This window comes from Harmonia axyridis, chromosome 2 (assembly GCF_914767665.1).
Source record: "Harmonia axyridis chromosome 2, icHarAxyr1.1, whole genome shotgun sequence".
In the NCBI taxonomy this organism is placed as follows: domain Eukaryota; kingdom Metazoa; phylum Arthropoda; class Insecta; order Coleoptera; family Coccinellidae; genus Harmonia; species Harmonia axyridis.
Window position 1 is genome coordinate 54,098,764 of NC_059502.1, and position 20,987 is coordinate 54,119,750.

Below are 20,987 nucleotides of genomic sequence, written 5' to 3' on the forward strand. Positions count from 1 at the left end.
ATCCCAACTAGATCAGATCTCTTGTAACGGAAAATTTGGCTATTTTTTTTTCTGCTTGAATTATCTATGGTTCTGATAACGATATACACGAAATATTGCACGTGATTTGAAAAACTGATTTTTCAAAGACATGTTGAAATCTCAACCCGATCTGTAGTTACGGAAAAATTGGGCATGTCATCTTCGATATTCTCTATTCTCCTTGAATTTTCTATGCTTCTGATGACGTAATCAGCTTGAAATTTGGCAAGGAAGTGCGGACGAACAGAATAGAATATTCAGAAAGGATTGGTCATCAGTTTGAGACTCAAAATTCTAAAAATAGAGGCATTTTGACGAAATGATAGCTCAAAAAGGAACGAAAACTTCATGCAACAAAGCATTTCTCAAGACTGTTTGTGATATCAGTTCATTTCAAGCACCATTTTTTGAGGAAATTTTTTGGGTACACAATATTATTTGAATGGATTATATGACATGATTCGAGTTATTCAACTCAGGGCATTATTAATATTATTAGAGAAGAAAAAATGATGTGTAGTGTCTTATGAATATCTTTAAAAAACAAGTAAATTACTAGTTTAACAAGAATTCCTTTGAGTGAAATGAAACAAACTAATTTCAAACTAATATTTTATTTATTGCCTACAACAATTGTTTTGCCAAAGCTGTGACTACATTGTCGACTGAACTTAAAATATTTGTGAAAATTTCTTTGTTTTATTTTATTTGCAATAAATTTCCAGCTAGTAAGGACCGAATCCAATATATCTTTGAGTGATATTATCCTATAAATACATAGGTTATTTTTCAAATCCTTTCAAATTATTCAGTGTACATAAAGAAGTGGTTATTTTCAATTTGCATAAATATTTTTCGAAAATAATAGCAATCAAAAACCAAAATTCAAATAGACCGCTTAAATGCAATTTAACGCAAACTGACGTAGTCGATGACGTCACTTGAAAGTATAAACAATCAAGTCTGATATACGAAAGCATTTCTGGTCATTATTAATTACCCGGTTATTTTCTGTGGAGTTCATTCCAATATGATTAACTTATTTTTGTTCAATAGTAATGCATCGTGAAGATTACATTGATAAATTTTATTCTAATTGAAGCAATCTGCATGAGGAAAACAAGTTTTATAACATCGAAGTTTTTATTACCAATAAAATTGTATATTAACTGAAATCCAATTTTATTGAATTATTTCGAACCAGTCCAATCTGTTTAGATTTCAATGTTATTTAAATGCTCTAAGTTTGCAATTAAGGAGAATAAATCTATACATTCTCAAAATAACTATAGAGTATTGAGGAAAATCGTAGTAAAATACAAAACTCAAGTCTAAGGTATCTGAAGGTGTCAAAAAATGCAAGAATATTTTTGGACTGCCAAAGCTTTTCATTACTCGATCAAATGAAAAAAAAAGTTTTAATGAAAACTTAACAAACATAATTTTTCATATTATTCCTAAGACAAAACAATTCATTTTTTCTTAGAATAAATATTAGTATCCAAAATGTATATTTACATGTTTCTTTTCCATTCCAGGCTGGTTGCAGACTTGAACCAAATGATCCAATTGATAGAGAAGTTTCTTACTTGTACTATGCACCTAGCACCAACCAACACCAAAAAGTTAGAGAAAAATAATGACTTTGTAAAGTGAACTAATAAAAGATTAAACTAATTGTGATTTTATTCAAAATCGAGAAAGAAGGTCAAGTTCCCAAGGCCACCTTAAGAGACAATCTGAAAATTAAGAGCATTAGTCCGTACGTTTGGGATTTTTGCAGAGATGTCCAAGTCTCCTTCTACTAGAGTTGGTGAGTTATGGCACACCAGCAGCATCACATCGAGACCATTCAATAATGACTGATAAGCATTGTAGACCTGTTCGAAAGGTGATTCCGAAATGCATAAAAAATTATATCAACTATAAATATCAAAATTTACGTGTTAAGAGGGATTTACCACCACATGGCTTTTAGCGTATCAGTAAAACTTAGGTACCCATTTTAATAACTTCCCCTTTGGCGCTCCTGCGATGACCAAAAATTGTACGGTGTACGAAGTTGTATATTCATTTTATCTTCTTTCCTTTTTTGGAGCAAATAAGTAGAGGACAGCACTGTACGACGACTTTCACGAAATTATTGTTTTACCTAAGATACCTAGAAAACCTGGTGTGTCTACTTATACCTGTAAAACTTTCAGACAAAATAGGAGATTTTCCAGATTTATACCTACTTGATACCGAGGGATTATATTTGACATTTCTCTCGATTCTCGGCTCTCGTGACCTTTGAGTATAAATATTTTATATTCTATGCACGTAACAATCTTTTAAACTTTGTCATTATATTCCATTCATTTCATTAAAAATTCGATAGGAACTAAATTTTAATTTATTGTGAAAGTTTGCAAAGTCTAAAATCAGTATTTCATTTTTAAACGGCGCCAGGCATATAGCGGGAATTCGAAAAGTTCTGAAAAGCGCCACCTTACAGAACTCTGGTGAAGCAGAACACCAAAGCAACAGATGGGTCTCTCAAAAAGTCTGAAACAAAATTGAATCAGTATACACACCAGAGATTCTATGCATCTTAGTTTTACCTCTCTTATAATAATTTTTGGTAGGTTTCTTTTCACTAATAATTTGAGAATATATCAGAGCTTTGTACAAAGTACATGTCAACAATATTTACATTCCATGTAGATTATTGTTGAAGAAAATAATGTGAAAACTTCAAAAAAATCAATCATTTGTAAGAAGAAATATCTCTAATATCGTTTTGAACTGAGTAGCCACGTGATGGTGTTCCCTCTTAAGGATAAATATGTAAGAGTTTTTATTCAATTTTGCTTTTACATCTTATTTACTTGAAGAATATTTTAATGATAAAGAAAAAGGATCACTTACAAATGTTATAATAAATAATTCGCTATTATTAAATAAAAAAATAAATAAATAAAAATTTGAGGAAAAAATTTCGAGTATAATAGTAATAGTAAACTCTTTCGTGAAATTAAACGGAAGTGATAATACAATAATATCCATTCCTCATTTTGAAATAAAATAAAAGGTTTTCCAATAAGAAGTTCCATTTTGATTATCCTTCTATTAGGTCAGCTACCACTTTTCAACCTGTCATGTTTCGACATTTGACAAGTATAAATTACACCATTACTGAAAAATTTAAAGATACACGCTTCAACAAAGCATTGAAATTGTCAAAATTCGCTACAAAAATGTTATTCGCTACAAAAATGGTGAAAATTTTTCAGTCGCAGTTTGCAAAACTAAAGCCCTTTTTGGTCTTCGTGAAGCATCTTCTCGGATAACAATAGTGAAACTGGCGAAAAAAATTGAGCTGTTGGGACAAGTTTGTGATGTGAAGAATCGGAACCGTGTGCGCCGCTCAAGATCAACTGACAATATAGCTTCCGTAGTGTTGACGAAAACCCTAGTTTGTCGATTCACTTTGACCTTTCAAAGTTCAGTTAACACAAGAACTCAAGCGAGTCGATAACTATCAACGTTGTATCTTCGCTGATTGGGTCCTTGAAATGCATCATAATAATCAGGATTTTCATCGAAAAATGATCTACAGTGGTAAGATCCATATTCATCACGGAGGGTAGTTCATTAGTAGAATTGTCGCAATTGAGGCCCGGAAAATCCAACAATGATAGTTTGAAAGACTTCCATTCCCAACGTATCATTGTTTGGTGCGGTTTTTGGGCTGGTGGTGTGACTGGACCTTACTTATTCGGAAATGAAACTGGTGCCACTGTTACGGTGAATGGATTGCACTACCGAGCTATGATTAATGATTTTCTTTGGCTGGAATTGAAAGATCACTGACGGAGGTCATCAGAATTGTACACACAGATCTTGTGATTGAACACCTTGAGACTTTTTTTGTTGCCAAAGCTGCACGATCAATTCAATACTTAAGGGATGGAATTCGTAAAATTTTCGACATTCAGTGTCAAATGTGCGAAAATGTGGAAAATTTTATGAACATGATATGGAGCAGCAACCGTAGAAGTGACAGCCATTTGGCTGTTTTTTTTTCGTTTATGGCATACCTTCCTATTAACAATGAAATAAACATCTATTGATTTATCTTTAAACATACTTGGTTTTTTTAACATCAAAATGAAACATCTTATTGAAGAACCTATTAGAAGGGTGGGCATCTCTATGAATTTTATTACTCTGAGATCAATAGTGGATAGCAGCAGAACTGAAATATAATTACCTCTGTATAGGCTTGGCACATAGATTCATACAAATTCTGATGCTGATGAATGGAATTCTCCAATACAAGAATTTCCGACGGAATATTCATGTTCTCACACGAAGATTTCCAAGATGGCACATTTTCGACATATTGCTCGGCCTTGTGATGAAATATCACAGATAATGCTAAAACAGCAGTTCTTTCATCCAGTCCAGCAGCGAAGTCTTTCCAGGTTCTGTCCAATCTAGCAGCCACCGATCTTATGTGAGCAGCTGCGTAGTGACCGCCCTCTATGAGCCGACTGGCCACAGTAAGTATCCGATTTATGTTGACATAAACGTTCATGGAACTCATGGTGAAGTGTTGGTGTTCCTCTTGGAATTGCTTGGCCAACTGGTAGGTGTGGCCTATTTCGACGTAATTAACTAAGAATACATCGCGGTTGTGGCAGATCCAGTCAAACATCTGAAACAAAAAAATCACTTATATGAGCTATAATCTTGATAAATTATTTGGGCTTTCACTGTAGTTTGTTATGAAAGGTGAAGATGTTAGGAATGAATTGGACGCTTATTAAATTTTCCATCAACCTTGAAACGACAATGGCGATCCTAAGCTCATTTGACATTCAGATGCGCGTTCTATGCGTGGAGTGATCATGCAGATGTGGTTGAATATTGCCTCTTTTTTATGCTCTGGCATTAAGGTGGAAAGTTTTATCTCTGATATGTTTATCGCACCGATTTTAACGATGAGCTGAGTTTCTCAAGTAACTTCAGCTGGCAACAATTTCAATTCATTTTTCGGTGATTGTTCTGAATTTTGCGAAATAAAGACACCTTGCCACAAAAGTGCGATCACTTCGTATAGTGTTTTCCAATAGAAACGATACAATTTCTATGGTTATGATGATAGCTCTGTCACGTATGTTCAGTAGACTATGCCATTTAATCATGGAAAGATATACACTTCAACAACGTTTAGAAATTATTGAATTGTTTTATAGAAATCACTGTTAATTCGTGAATGTGAACTCAGAGAAATATTAGAAGAATTCATGGACTCACTCTTCCTTGTATTGTAGACAAACTCGAAAGTAATTTTTTTTTCGCATGATACAAGAGGACGAGTACTGAGTCGTACTTGGTACCATTATGACGAATAGTGAGTCGAGTCTTCAGTATTCGCAAATGAGCAATGATTTTGATACAATGTTGCAATTTTAAATCTTTTCATTTCTATTGGAAAAGCCTTTACAACATCAGTCTTGGTTCATTTCTAGATTTTAATTTCGGAATATATAAAAAACTCATCTGGTAAACAATCACATACGAAGATTATTTTATCAATTCAAGTATGTATTTTTTAAGTAATTTTTCATGTTCTAATGAGGTTGTTTTATTTTTGTAATATCTGAAAATTTCATCCATTGGGACTGGAAAATCTCCAACAATGAGATAATGGACGTAGTATAGACTGAAATAATAAAAAATATAGGTTCTAATTTGAAAATCTTGAGTTTTGATGAATTTGAGTTGTCCGAGTTCATGATCCTCTTAAAAACACCCTGTACAGTGCATCCCATTTTGGGTGAGACAGCCAGGTTTCTCGCTTGTTATTTAAAATAGAGCCTTGGGGTTTTCACGTTCCTGTCCTACTTTTTCGTGAAACTCAAGTTGGTCTAATCAGATTGTGCATAACTGTTTCGGTTCAAAAGATACAGGGTGATTTTGGAAATTGATACTTTTCGGACCCCTTCTTTATCTCCGAAGTTATTAGAAATAATGCTGAGGTAAAAACTACTTCTGAATCAGAATTCTGCGTAGAATCCAGTGGCGTACTCATTATTTTTTTTCGGGGTATGGTTTAGAAGATTCAACACAAACTTATGTTTTTTTAAATGGAACACTATGTGTATCATTTCTTCGTTGTATTCGTTATTTTTTTTCCTTCAAAATGATATATGACACTATGTAGGTAGGATGTTCAGAAATGTTAAAAAAACACTAAAACATCAAATAATGATGATTTTTTGTTAATGGGTAATGGATTTTCCATAGAAAAGAAGAATCAATAATAATAACAATAATTTATAGCGATGACAGTTAGATCAGATTGGTTTTTTCCCTCCAATGCCTACTTGATAAAACAATGCTCCCAAATGCATAGTAGCCACAATAACAACAAGGATGTTTGTGTCATCAATGACCTACTATTTTAAAAAATCGAAAGTTATAATCCTCTTATTGAAACATAGAAAATTCATAGCCCATTTACAAAAAAATCATCATTATTTGACGTTTTAGTGTTTTTTTAACATTTCTGAACATCCTACCTACATAGTATCATATATCATTTTGAAGGGAAAAAAATACCGAATTCAACGAATTAATGATATATAGGGTGTTCCATTAAAAAAAATATAGGTTTGTGTTGAATCTTCAAAACCTTACCCCGAAAAAAAATATTGAGTACGCCACTGGATTCTACGCAGAATTCTGATTCAGACGTAGTTTTCAGCTCAGCATTATTTCTTATAATTTCGGAGATAAAGAAGGGGTCCGAAAAGTATCAATTTCCAAAATCACCCTGTATCTTTTGAACGGAAAAAGTTATACAGAATCTGATTAGACCTACTTGAGTTTCACGAAAAAGTAGGACAGGAACGTGAAAACCGCAAGGCTCTATCGTAAATAACAAGCGAGAAACCTGGCTGTCTCACCCAAAATGGGATGCACTGTACATTTTTCGTCCAAGCCAAAAACAGTCTTATAATACTTCGTATTTGCGGAATCGAAAAAGGAATAAATTTTTTCGAAAAAAGCTTTTTCTGCTGAAATATTCAAAAAAATTTGAGTCCTCATCGCCACCTTTTTTTTCACAAGAATCCTAATAACTCATGAACCGTTGAATTTTTACCCAAGGTATGGCATATTGCCGAAATTGCCATCAAAAAAGCTATCTAATGATGCAATTATATACTGGGTGTGCCATTTGAAATAAGGAAGTAGTAGTCTGTTTCCGGTATAACCGGAAGTCGTAGAGATCTGAAAATATTTTAGGGAAAAAGATCATCGTCTCAAACCCCAATATGCAAATTTTCAGCTCAAAATTATGATTAGTTTTCCATAAACGTCTAATAGGCCATCTCGGTGAATCACCCTGTATGAATGAATTGACAGTATTTAAGTATCAATAACGGCACATCTATTGAAAACTGTGAGTTTGCAGATTCGTCATTTTGATAAATGCTGATTACCTCAAAGTATTTTCTCTCTTTCAATATCGTAATGAGTTTTTTACATTACTAAAAACAGTGCTGTAATGAACTCGTTTCAGCATTGTTTTCAGTTATATTTTTCATTTTGTGGTTGTCCACAGTATTCGCAATTTTTCCTAATTCTGGTGGTGTTGAATCAATTTCTTCAGACACAATTCACGAATTCAATGCGTTATTATAAATTATTCCAAAATTCGAAACGTACGATTCAATTTCCGTAATCTGTCAATTTTGGTAACAGTTACACCAACTGCCAAGATACAATACAAAAGTCACTAGGATATATAATCACAATTTTTCATTGACTTTCGACAATATTTCACAAAACTTGACTGAAATAGAGAAAATATCGTCTAATACTCGTTGCAAGAGGCAATTCCAACACTCATTCGCATTCGTGTTGGAATAGGAGCCCATTCTGCAACTTGTTTCAGAATATACTATTACAGTCAATAATTGATAACTTGAAGATTCATGACTTCGGTTTATTATTTTCAACAACTGTTTTGAAATGTATAGAATATAAAAAAGGAAGCATGTTTCTTTCTTCACGTACCTTTTCACAATCCTGTTCGAAGAGTCTGAGTTGAAAGCACTGATCCAACTTCAATTTTTTATGGTGCCACAATTGTAAAAGATGCTGCTGCGATGAATGAACACTATCTAAATTTTGTAAAACTAGATTTTTCACGTCTGCTACATCTGGACTCAAATTACTCGTATCCCTTCCACCCTGCCCTGTATCTGGTCCGCCAGCCTTTTGCAATAACCTCTGACCTGGAAAAAAATTGTTCAAAGTTGGATACATTCGTTTCTGAAGTTGGATTGAAGTTTCAGCCTCATGTCATTTTCAATTCGTATGTTTAGAATATAAATAATCACTAGGAATTCATATGAATCCGATTGTGGGTTTATTTGTTACCTTCTGACGTCCAAACAACTCAACCAATCGACATGAAATTTCTCACACAGATAGTTGTCGATTCAAGGAGGGACAAAGACAACTTTTTGAATACAAAAATTCGCATGAGTACAAATGTTTTCCTAAGCGACAACTCAGAAAACTGCTCCATTCGCAGCCAAAAAGCTATCGGCATTTCAGAGTAGTGGACTCATAAAAGAATCTATGTTAGTATCTAGAATCTATGTTAGTAACAGCCATCTACCTAAAAATTGAGGGTATTATTGTTTTAATACATGTTGAAGGCTTCAACTGCCTGATTGATTATAATGTTGGTATGTTTCGATGGCTTCCATATTCATTCGCTGGTAATAGTTCTTAATACTTGGTTATCCATGTCATGGTCCGGATTTCATACCCTGGTCAATGACATATGTCAAACAGAACTGTCATCCAAAGGGTCTTCTGTTTAGTGAAGGTTAGCAATTTAACAATATAGATAGATTGTGTACTGATGATCGTGTGAAGATGGTGAGAACCTACTACACAAAAAATAATTATGTAGTAAGTAGTAAGTCGCAGCACAATTATTGACAAGACAGTAAAAAAATCGAACAGACTGTTACTGATGTCTAAAGCCCATACATCATCGAAATGCACGCTTAGACCGAAAATATTGCTGGTGAACGTGGAAGTGTTGAAGAAGATTCAAATAAATCCATTGCTCGACACGCACAACATTTGGGCCCCTCTTACGGCACACTATGGCATATTTGGCATGTCCATCCTTATAAGGTTCAGTTGATACAAGAACTAAAACCAGTGTAGAACATATGTCGAGTGAAGCACTTTTCACACTATGTAAACAAGAAAAATTGTTGCATATGGGGCAGTGAAATTCTTCATGTAACTGCCGAGAGACTATTACATCCACAAAAAGTCAATGTATGTGCCATTTGGTCTGGTGGAGTGATTGCCCGCAATTCTTTGAAAATGAAGATGGTGTCAATAAAACCTCAATTCGCTAATGACTCCTGATTTTTTAGGCCTGAAATCAGTAATATCGAATTGGAAGAGATGTAGTTCCACTAGAATGATGCAACAAACCACACAACACGGCCAGTTTTGCTTTTCTTGCAAGAAAAATTCTGATCTGAATTGACCACCAAGATCTTATGATTTATTCCCTTTGATTTTTTTTGTGGGATTATACGAAGGATCGTGTGTTTGCCGATAATTTACAGACTTTTGAAGATCTGAAAACCAACATCCGTCAGGTTATTGGTGAGATATTGCCCGAAAGGTGTCGGCGGGTCATCTTAAATTACCTCACAAGGATACAGTCCTGCAAGAGATCACGCGGGGGATATATAAATGATCTTGTATTCCACACATAATGGCAAAGTCCAAGCATGATATTAAAATAAAAATTTGATGGATATTCTAAAAGAAAGTGAGTTTTATTGGAGGTTTTATTTGCGTTTACTTTCGGTACCATAAAATGGATAACCTTTACCTTATAGAATATTTGGCTTTGAGATTAAAATCTTGTGTCTGTTTGGTTCAATCGGCAACACTGTACGTAATTCTGTTAGAATTTTCCTTTTTGTAATCCCAATCTAAACTTTTTCACATTCACAAGGTAACCTATGAACGCAACCTTTAGTAAGATGATCAATTTAATCTTTAGCACTTCTTGAGACTTGTCCCAGTTTTGTGTTGGTTTGTAAATTGGTTTTGGGAGGTTTTCCGATTTTGTCGATCACTGATCATATAAAAATGAAAGTATGCTTTCTCGTTGAGAACTTTCTAAGGACATGTTCTCTTGTGGTAAACGTCAAGTTCTCAATGCTCGTTTGATCTCTCTCAAGCTGCAATCCTTTCATTAAAGGAGTTATAATCCTCTTCATTTAGAGGATTATAACTCCTTAGCCTCCCTTAACAGCAATCGTTGACGTATGAAAAGAAGTAATTCAAAAAAACGAAACATTCGACTATTTGATCGAAAAAATAACTTGCTCAATAGAAGAAGGACAAAAACTGAGAACCAAACAATCTAACGTAATCTTCCTAGTTTGGATCATTCCAAAAATTTTCTTCGAAATTTAAAAACTGCGAGATCTAAGAAGTATCTGGATCTTAATAAGAATATTCTACACTTCCTCACTGGATTCCTTACAGGGTATTGCCGCCTCAAGAAGAATGAGTCTAGCAGAAAACGACGAGTGTAGATTCTGCGGAGAGGAGGAAGAAACTCCGGATTATCTGGTGACGCAATGCTTCGCCATTGCTAACCTATGCAATAAGACTTTTAGAAGTAAAGAAGTAACCTATTTGAAGCCATCCCAGATACTGTAGATCATTAGAAATCTGGTATTGAAGGGCGAGAACAGCTCTGATTGGGGGCAAATGTGGCGGAGCAAGGTAACTCCTTGAAAGCAACCAGTAACTTGTGGAAAGAAGTTATTGATAAAGTTCCAACATTGGTCTATTTAATCGAAAGAACAACTCACCTAATATATCTAATTCTTCGATAGGCACCTTCATAATTTTCTTCTTCATATCGTTATGTACATCGATTTTATGTTTGGCCCCGCTTACGTCTTCGGCGAAATCATTCCTTGCTAGATCCTCTTGCAGGTCGTCCAGGCGATCCAACATGTCGGCAGCCTGCCAAGAGAACTCCTCCACTGCTAATCTGGTTTCCAACCAATGGGCATGGTCGTAATTCAAACTCCCGTCCATATCCGATGTAACTTGAGATGTGTCTATAATTTTCGGTAACGCTTCTATGCTTATCATATTTGTCTGCAAGAAAAGATCAATTCGAGTATTAGAAGAGAAGAACAGTGTGAACATGTTTCATGAAAATAGCTCTGGGGTGTGTTCAAATGATGAGTAACACCTCCCACTGCAAACGAATTGAAAATATGTAATGCAATAAGGTAGTCCACGGGACAAAAGCCATATCGGAATACGAGGAATTGCTCTGAAATTGGTTGGATCGTACTTTTCAAATCAGAAACAGAGGGTTAAATTAAAAAAAAGACTGGAGGTGCTACCTATCAGACTTTGAGGAGATATTAGCAGGAGTGCCCCAAGGAAATATGTTGGGACCTCTCCTTTTCATAATACATATATTTAAATGATATTAACAACTTCAGGAATTAATATATCAAATGCATTAATTATGTAGATGATACTTATTTGATTGTTGAGAGTAGAGATGAGCGATACCGTGATTTCTAGATCACTAATTTGATTGTTGAGGCCGATGAGGGAAGAATTTCGAAAGTTTAGTTGAAGCGTCAAACCAAACTTTTGAATGAGTGGTTTTTCATCGAATAAAATAATTATTCATTTCATTTCATACTGGCAATCTTCTTTCGTGAGTCTTGTAGAGGTGTTTTCAGCAGTCATGGTTTTCTGTCACTGTTGTGTATATTTATGAAGTATGTATTTGTTTATTTTATAATAACATAGTTTGAGGGATGATTTTGTTTTGAAACATGAATACCACACAAGGCGTAATAATTTGGGATATCCTCGATACAGACTAAATTTATATGAAAATAGTCCAAAATATATGGGCATTTAGCTCTGCCTGTCAAGTTGAAAAATATCCAATAAACTGGCAAATTTAAAAGAGCTTTATATAAATATTTAATGGATAAGGAACCGTTTAGTTTTAATGAATATATTTTTTTTTTGAATAATGAGTAGGTAGATATAATATGTACTTGTTAGGAAGAATTTATCTTTGGTGTTCTGTTTTTCTTTTTTTTTTTGTAATATCATATATTGACACCATTTCTGCTCAATTTGTGAAATTTTCATGAATGTTGTATTTGGAAATAAAGAATATTATCATTATGAACTACGCGAGCAAATTATTATTTTCAAAGTAAATTTCCACAATTAAATTGAATTTTGAATTTGAAAAGAATTGTTCTGGCGTTATATAAACGATTCATAATGAATTTCCAAACCTTAATGAACAGAAAAGTCAACACACTTTGACATTATCAATTGTCAATCCATATAACGGGTGTTTTTTTTTTTCGAGGTATATAACTTTAAGTTGGCATTACTGTTGGAGATGACGACCGATTTAACAGCTGTCAAGTGATTTATTCTCAGTTTGGTTTGGCAATTCATCATGAATAGACTCACGCCTGAACAACGCTTGCAATTAGTGCAAAATGAGATTGCCGTTGTTCCCGATTTTCATTAGCGAATTTCGTTTAGAGATGAAGCGCACTTCTGGTTGAATGGCTACGTCAACAAACAAAACTGCCGCATTTGGAGTGAAGCTAATCCTCAAGTGTATGTCGAAACACCGTTACATCCAGAAAAACTGACTGTTTGGTGCGCTTTATGGGTTGGTGGAATCATTGGTCCGTACTTCTTCAAAAACGATGATGGCCAGAACGTTACAGTCAATGGTGATCGGTATAGAGCTATGATTACTAACTTTTTCATTCCTGAATTGAACAATCATGATGTCCAGGAGCTGTGGTTCCAACAAGACGGCGTAACATGTCACACAGCTCGTGCCACAATCGATTTATTGAAAGACACGTTTGGTGACCGCCTAATTTCACGTTTTGGACCTGTGAATTGACCTCCAAGATCTTGTGATTTAACACCGCTAGACTACTTTCTGTGGGGCTATGTAAAGTCATTGGTCTATGCGGATAAGCCACAAACCCTTGACCATTTGGAAGACAACAGTCATCGAAAACTGGACGTCCAGATTGGACTACATCCGAGCCAGCCGTGGCGGTCATATGCCAGAAATCATCTTTAAAATGTAATGCCACAAGATTATCTTGCGGATAAATAAAATTCATGTCAATCGAATAATCCATCGTTGTTTTATTGCAATTTAAAGTACTATAGCTCCAAAAAAAACACCCTTTATAAGGAAAATTATTGTTCCTCAAACGAATTCAAAGATTTGATACACAAAATAATGAAGCAATAAACAATCCAGCAGATTTGCAAAGCTAAAACAATTGTTGATGGTAGAAGCCGTTATCAAGAAGCCTCGTTTCTTTACGCGATACATCTTCTCCGTTTTTCCTGGTCCATCCCCATCCTGACAACAGCGAATGATAGCGAATTGGTTCCAGTTGAAGGGAATTTCAATTACTCTGAACGGAAAACCCTCTTTGCGCTAAACGCCACTTCTGTCTAATTCAATTTTTGCATGATTTCACATAAAATTTCCGTTACAGAACCTTTTACAAGTTGGCAAATTACAAAATGGAAAAATCACTGACGTGAAGATGGGAGCTTCTAAGCGCTCGTTCATTCATGCTCCAGTTGGACGTATTTATAATACTTCACTCGAACACTAACTGGAGCCTAATAAGTAAAACACATTTTTTTCTTAAAAATTCGACTTCATTCGTCAACATAGTTTCCTTCAAGACATATACCTATATGTTCAGGGTGTCCCAAATAAGATGCTCACTGAAATCATCTCGAGAACTATTAAACTTAGAGAAAAAATCTTCAAGGACACCCGATCTCACCTGATAGAATATATTTCCAAATATTTTTCTTGAATTTTCTATGGTTTTGATGATGTTATCAGTTTGAAACTTTACACAGTGCTTGAAACTGGTATTCATCTCAACTGCGTCGGTTTTGTGGGCGCGGAAATATTGGTCCATTTTCTTTCGATATTCTTCTTCTTTTTTCTATGGTTCTGATTTTAGGCGATCAACATGAAATCAAGTACGAGACTTCAAATTGTCATTCAGCTGTAAAATGCAATTTTTCATCTCGATGAAATCTGCAGTTTAGAGTTCAATAAAAAGGTTTTACATTTCGAATAACCTACGGAAGTTAATCAAAATGTAAAATCCGGAGAAGCTACTGCGCAGCGAAACAATTGTTATTTGAAAAATACAAATAGAATAACTGTCATTCGATTTCGTTCAACTCGTTATTTCAAATCCATATAAAAATATGAAAATATGAAATTCTCAATTTTAACATATTTTAATTCATGGGTCTTTGAATTAACGTTAATCTCATTTCGCAGAAATATCATGAATCGAATCTGAGTAACAAAAGCAGTTGTAAAACGTGCTTAACCTTTCCTCTGAATGAAAGGACTCCGTGTCTTATACCCAAACTTGGACTTGTGTACTATCTTGTTGCATACATCATTTTATAAATACTGAGACGAGAAATATGATTTCAAATGCAACATACCAATCATATAAGATCGAGATAAGAATTAAATATGTTTTATGGCAATCGCAATTAAAAATTGACCTATTCAATGAATGAAAGGAAATAAGTAGATATTTTCAAAACTATACGTGGTAAATAATACAAATAACGTACGAATGTAGTAATGTGAAAAGTTGCTTTTCTGATGTGTCATGGGTATTTTCGACTCCTTAGATTAGCCTGAGTGATCATAAATAGTTCCATAAGGGTCACATACAAAATTCAGCAATAATAACGTCCTTTTCTTGGATAATTTTAAGAATTGAAAATTTAAAATGGTTATAATGGCAACACTGAGAATTAATTTTTTGACATTTCTTATGTCATTTATGTTCAGTAGCTTATGCCATTTAATCAAGGAAAGATTCACGTTTCAATAACTTTTAAAATTATTAAATTGTTTTATCAACCTCACAGCTATTTCGTGAATACTGAGAAACATCGCAGAATTTGAAGTGATGAAAATCAACACGAAAGTGTTGGACCTAGTGAATCCAATCCCTCATTAAAATATCAATCCCTCAAATCCGCTGGATAAAAATCATCAATCCCGCTGATCCACAAGAATGCGGGATTGTTAACAATATTTATAATCTTTTTACCCAACTTATTAAACATGCTCATAAAAAGGTCTTATGCTATTAAAAACATACTATAGTATAGAAGTGTTCATTTCATGGCAACAGCTGTCAAGTTTCGCTCGGGTATACCCGAAAAATCTACCGACAGGTGCCACAGTTTTTCCATCTAAATACTATTTTTAATTCAAAATTGAGCATTTGTGATTGGTGGAAATTAAGTCGAGGGTCGACGTTGTAAACAGCTTCCAAATATGTACCCGTACCCCTATTCCGTCTGCATTCAAAAAGGGTCATTTCATATTTCAATAACTGATCAAGTGTTGTTCGTACTCGTGCTCGTACAGCCATAGGAGAAGCCTTTGATTCTGGTACCCACGCCTTAGACTAAATAAGTATGATGTATAGTCCAAGTACCCACGCAGTACGAATACGATTCCTCTTCTAAATTCAAAGGCGATGGTTTATGTCTCATTCCTAGATTAGATAAAGGTACTTTATCCTCCTCATTCTCATCAGCAAAAATGATCTGGTCTTCGGTTTGAGATTGTGTTTTGCCTTCTAAAGTCGTCCCTTTTTTCAGCTCAAAGTCAAACTATTGATTTCATTTCCTAATGTTGATTTGCTAAGAAGCACAAATGTAACTTCTTGGCCATTTATAGACATTGACTGTTATCCCAGAAATTCCAGATATTTGCCTGGGTTTTCTCAATATGGAACCATACTTGTCATTAATGAACGGTACTCTTTCATCCTAGAAAGTAAAGCTGCAACCATTTCTTTACTCAATGTCGAGTTATAATGACTTTCCAATTTGCTGCTCGTGAATAGTAGTGTAGTTTCAGCAGTAACTAATATCAGTGGTTTATCATTGCTTTCTGGGGCGTTTTGAATGACGTTTCCGGCTTTATTGTCTAATACGCAATTTTAATATTGATTTCCGCAGGTCCCGCTTGGAAAATCCCGCAATTTTGATCCCGCAGAATCACAGAGGGGTTCCGCATTTGCGAGATTGGATTCCCTAGTTGGGACACCTTTATATCCAGATAGTCACTATGTGATGTTCAATTCATAATGGCGGAGTGATTATAGGTTTTTTGTTATTATAATACTTTGAAGAAAATGGTCGAAGTGTAACTAGTCAATGGAGAACGATACAGAACAAAGTGATTTTCAACAAGACGGTGCCACCTGCCACACAGCCAACTTACCAAAGTTGAGTTCACACCTTGTGATTTCTTTTTTGGGGATATGTAAGTCGTCGTTTAAATTGATGATCCATCAAGGCAGCAATTAAAAATCAACATTGAACGTAGTATTGATGAAATACAGGCAATTTTATGTAAACAAATAATTAAAAATTGGGTTGAAAGAATGCAGTCAGATTGTGGTCATCTGAATAATGTTATTTTTCATACATAATAGCATAATGTAACATTTCAAATGAAAAGAAATTGTGTCTTTCTGAGTACATAATTCATGTTTTCTTTTTAATCTTTCAATGGTATCATCGTTATTGGAAAAACCATTAAAACACCCTTGTGGCCTTTCGCAGTTACCATGTTTTTTGCTACATACATTATACAGGGGTGTACAAAATAAATGAAAAGTAAGCTTTTATTCATGTGGAGTGAATTTTATTGACAGACGAGAATGTTTACAAACACTCAGATGTTGCCTTATCTTTTCTGAACATTTATTCTTTTCAGTGATTGCGATATCTTAACTTTCAGAGAAATAACAGCACCTTGAATGGTTTCAGGAAACTGAAAAATAGTCTATTGAATAGCAATCATCAACTTTTTTCCATTGAAACAATGTTATTTTTCATCAATATAATGAAATTTTATTCTTCAACGCATACCACTATTCATTGATATTATGAATCCCTGTTGATCAATATCACGATTCTGAAATTGATGTTGAGAGTTGGTTGTTTCGATGATATATTCATTGAATAGTTGTCCATTAAATGTATAGTCTTACATAAACTACTTACTACGGACAATTTCAATGAATAGTAATACATTTATGATACAACCGCTCGAATAATGAACTTTCATTGATTTGATGAAAGTTGTTCCTTGATTCAATGAAAGCAATTCATCAACATGCTGAACGACTTTTCATTGTACTGAAATTTCTGTTCATCGGTTGAAAAATGATAACTGAATTCATTTAATTTTTTCATGGAATTTACCCACACTTTTGGTTCAGAATATCAATTCAATTCACAAGAAGTTTGCGAATTCAAAACATTAATTTCTTGTTCAACAACGGTACCATACATATCATGAAGTGCTGTAATTCTCAAAATCTCAAAATTAGGACATAGCAATAAATAAAAAGAGAAAGAGTTCAGAAAAGATTTGGTATGCAACATCTGAGTGATTGTAATAATTTGTGTGTGTCAACGTTTCAATCCACAATATGTTCTGAATAAAAGCTTACTTTTCATTAATTTTGGTCAGCCTGTATATAACAAAAACATAATAACTGAGAACGTCCATTTAAACAGTTATGTTCCCGAAGAGTCAAGCTAGAATTCAAGAAAAATAATTCCTTAAATCGACCAAAGGGTTGAAGGGAAAATGAATTACAAACTTCGTTGATATTCTGTCCGTTCCCATAATTTTGCAGGTGTATGTATATAAAATTAATTAATAATCACACTGTACCTCGAATTTGTACTTATGAGTTCCTAACGACGTCCGTTGTTTCTGCCAAAAGTTGTCGGGTTTGACGATGAGGGCTTGGTGTACAACTCCAGGTGGAAAATTTTCATGCAGCGCCTTCAGTATTGGCTTCACTGTTGACCACGTGGCTCCGCGCATATCTACCAGCACCGTGAAACCCAAAGCACGGGCATCGTCACTGGAAAGAAAATTTGAGAATGAGAGATCTACATTTATATCAATGATATCGAGTAAATACAGGGTATCCAATATGAAACTACATGAAACAAAAAATTAAAAAATCGATTAATATCTCGAAAATCAATGAAGTTGAGTACAGGGAATTACATACAATATATAATAAATAGCATAAGATAAGTATGAACAGTTGGTTGCTTTGACGAAATGATGATTAAGTCAAAACAGAAGTTATGAAAGATTAAACTGGAAAATTATTGTCTATTTGAAGAGATTTCACGAGATGAAGTGAAAATATCCTTGATCATTTAGTAACTTAATTTCACAAAAATCAAATATTTTAACATCAACATTTTATGGATTTACAGGGCTACTCTAAAGATGTACATCGATAAAAAATAAATATACATATACACTTTTAATTTTCACAGATTTTTATGAATTCGTCAATTATTTGAGGATCTTAGCGGCTTCATCAGGAATTGGTTATCATATATTGTAATGTGTTGTTAAATTCAACCATAAATTCCTCTCATTGAATAAAATATTTTTTTAGTTTACTAATTTTCTATATTTGACTCAGATGAAAAGATATAGATATTGTTTTTCCTTTGTAATTTTGACGTGATCATCCACAGTTAAATGGATTTTAGCGTGAAGTTTTCTATAACTCTGAGACATATTCTTAAATTAATAGTTTTTCTACTTACAATTGTTTCCAAGTTTTAGCCTAGCTGATTCATTGAACTGAACGGAATTAGCATAAAAAAGCTATTAAAAAGTAACCATTAGAATACCTAATCATTTAAGAAAATGAATATTATTTTTCACCCTTTCGCGCGAAACAAATTACACCTCAATTGTGGATCCACCCCTGAGCAAAAAAAATGCTTTGAACACAGTTAAGGCAATGTTGCCTCGCTTTTTTTCCTGTATAATCAAAGTCATAGATAATTTACTTCCTTTGAGAGACATGAGAAGTATGACATTTTGGATGACTTCCAAAGAAATTAGTGATTCTAAATTGGAAATTGATCACACACTGTTAGCTTTCTATCAGTTGGTATATAACATTAAAACCTCTTATTTTGCCCATATTCCATCACATCAAAGGATATGATTACTCATTTGCAGTACAGGTGTAGAAGGCATTGATATTCTTCCAAGAGTTCAAAATTGAAAAAAGAGCAACGAAATGGCGAATTTTTGAATGAACGAGGGTTACAATTAGTCTTCTGTACGAGTTTTATACATTATTTTCACTAATTCATTGAATATTTGCATGAATATCGTTTAGGGATTTTTTCATTAAAAAATGTTGGTTGGCAGAACTGTTTTCTGCATCATAAATTTGACAGATAATAGATAAATCCGTAGCAGAAGAGGTCCGAATACCTACATCTAATAATGAAATATAACCATGAAATCTTTGGGAAATTGATATTTTCCAAACGATTTTGTTTTTTGAGGTATGGCAGAATCAACGGATATGCTCCAAAAAAAGAGAATAGTTATTTACGAGGTTATTCATAACACAATTGCAGAGGGAAGAGAGTGATATTTTTCCACGAGTTCAAAATTCAAAACCGAGCAACAAAATAGCGAGTTGAATGAACGTGGGTTAGAATTAATTTTATGAACGAGTATTCTACATTATTTTCAGTAATTCATTGAAAATTTGCATAAATATCGTTTAGGGATTTTTGCATTGAGAAATGTTGGTTGGCAGAACTGCTTTCTGTATCACAAATATGACAGATAATAGAAAGATCTGTGGCATAAGAGATCCGAGTACAAACATATAATCATGAAATATGTGGGAAATTGAGATTTTCCTTTTCGATTTTGTCTAACAAGATATTATTTGCTGCGAAAAAAGAAAATAGTTATTCATTACACAATTGCAGAGGGAAGGGAGTGATATTTTTCCACGAGTTCAACATTCAAAAACGAGCAACGAAATGGCGAGTTTTTGAATGAACGAGAGTCTTCTGTACGAGTATTATACATAATTTTCACTAATTCATTGAATATTTGCATAAGTATTTAAATATAATATATTTAAAATATGTTGGTTGGCAGAACTGTTTTCTGTATCACAAATTTGACAAATAATAAATAAACCCGTGACAGGAGGGTTCCCGTTACCAACATATAATGATAAAAAATAAAACAATGAAATCTGTGGAAAATTGAGATTTCTCCGCACAATTTCATTCTACAAGATATGACAGAATAAAGGGACTTACCACAGAATTAGAGAAAAACTATATATCATCAATAGCCTAATTTTACCTCGAGGTAATTACAGTACCTAGCAAAGCTATAACAAACAATAATTATCCGAGTTGTGTCTTAAACGATGATAAATTGTAATAAAGGAACAGGGGGTTCCTTATTCCTCCAGATTTAACGGTTATAGCGAGGTTAGTCGTTGAACGTTGGAAAGGACCTTCTTATTTCCATTTTAACCCAGATTATGTGCCTTATGTGCTCACTCAAGGGACTGAGATTTGTTATTTCATCTGTGAGTGTTCTCTGTTCTGCTAGAGAAAACATATTAGCCTCTGGAAACGACGGATTCAGAACGGGACACACTGACGCCTTGCATACAAATGCTCCTAAAACGTTCTCGCTGAAAGGATTAATTATTTTGCGTCCAGACATTAGTCTAGTAATCAGTTTGAACTGAAATTTGAAGAAGCGAAAAACGAAAATTTGTCTGGATTTACGTAGGTTATCGAATTAAATAATGAATTGGATGCTGTTCTTGATTATTGACAGAAATTTTCCTCAACCACACGTATGAGATTTGATTGTATTTATTAAAGAGGAGTGTATACCCTCT

General features: G+C 34.0%; 1 protein-coding gene across 7 annotated transcripts in view; it reads right to left on the reverse strand.

Annotated features, from left to right (window-relative positions):
• LOC123673750 (triple functional domain protein) overlaps positions 1–20,987 on the reverse strand; it is a 250,022-nt gene that overhangs the window by 182,909 nt on the left and 46,126 nt on the right. For 5 of the 7 annotated variants that reach the window (XM_045608400.1, XM_045608399.1, XM_045608402.1 and 2 more), the window contains exons 4-8: positions 17,945–18,140; positions 10,953–11,247; positions 8,095–8,315; positions 4,277–4,723; positions 1,788–1,901 (exon numbers count right to left, since the gene is read on the reverse strand). In XM_045608400.1, the coding sequence (XP_045464356.1) occupies positions 1,788–1,901; positions 4,277–4,723; positions 8,095–8,315; positions 10,953–11,247; positions 17,945–18,140 (1,273 nt within the window). Of the gene's footprint in view, positions 1–1,539; positions 1,624–1,787; positions 1,902–4,276; positions 4,724–8,094; positions 8,316–10,952; positions 11,248–17,944; positions 18,141–20,987 lie in introns of all 7 variants that reach the window. The other 2 variants (XM_045608401.1, XM_045608403.1) reach the window with 1 other exon arrangement.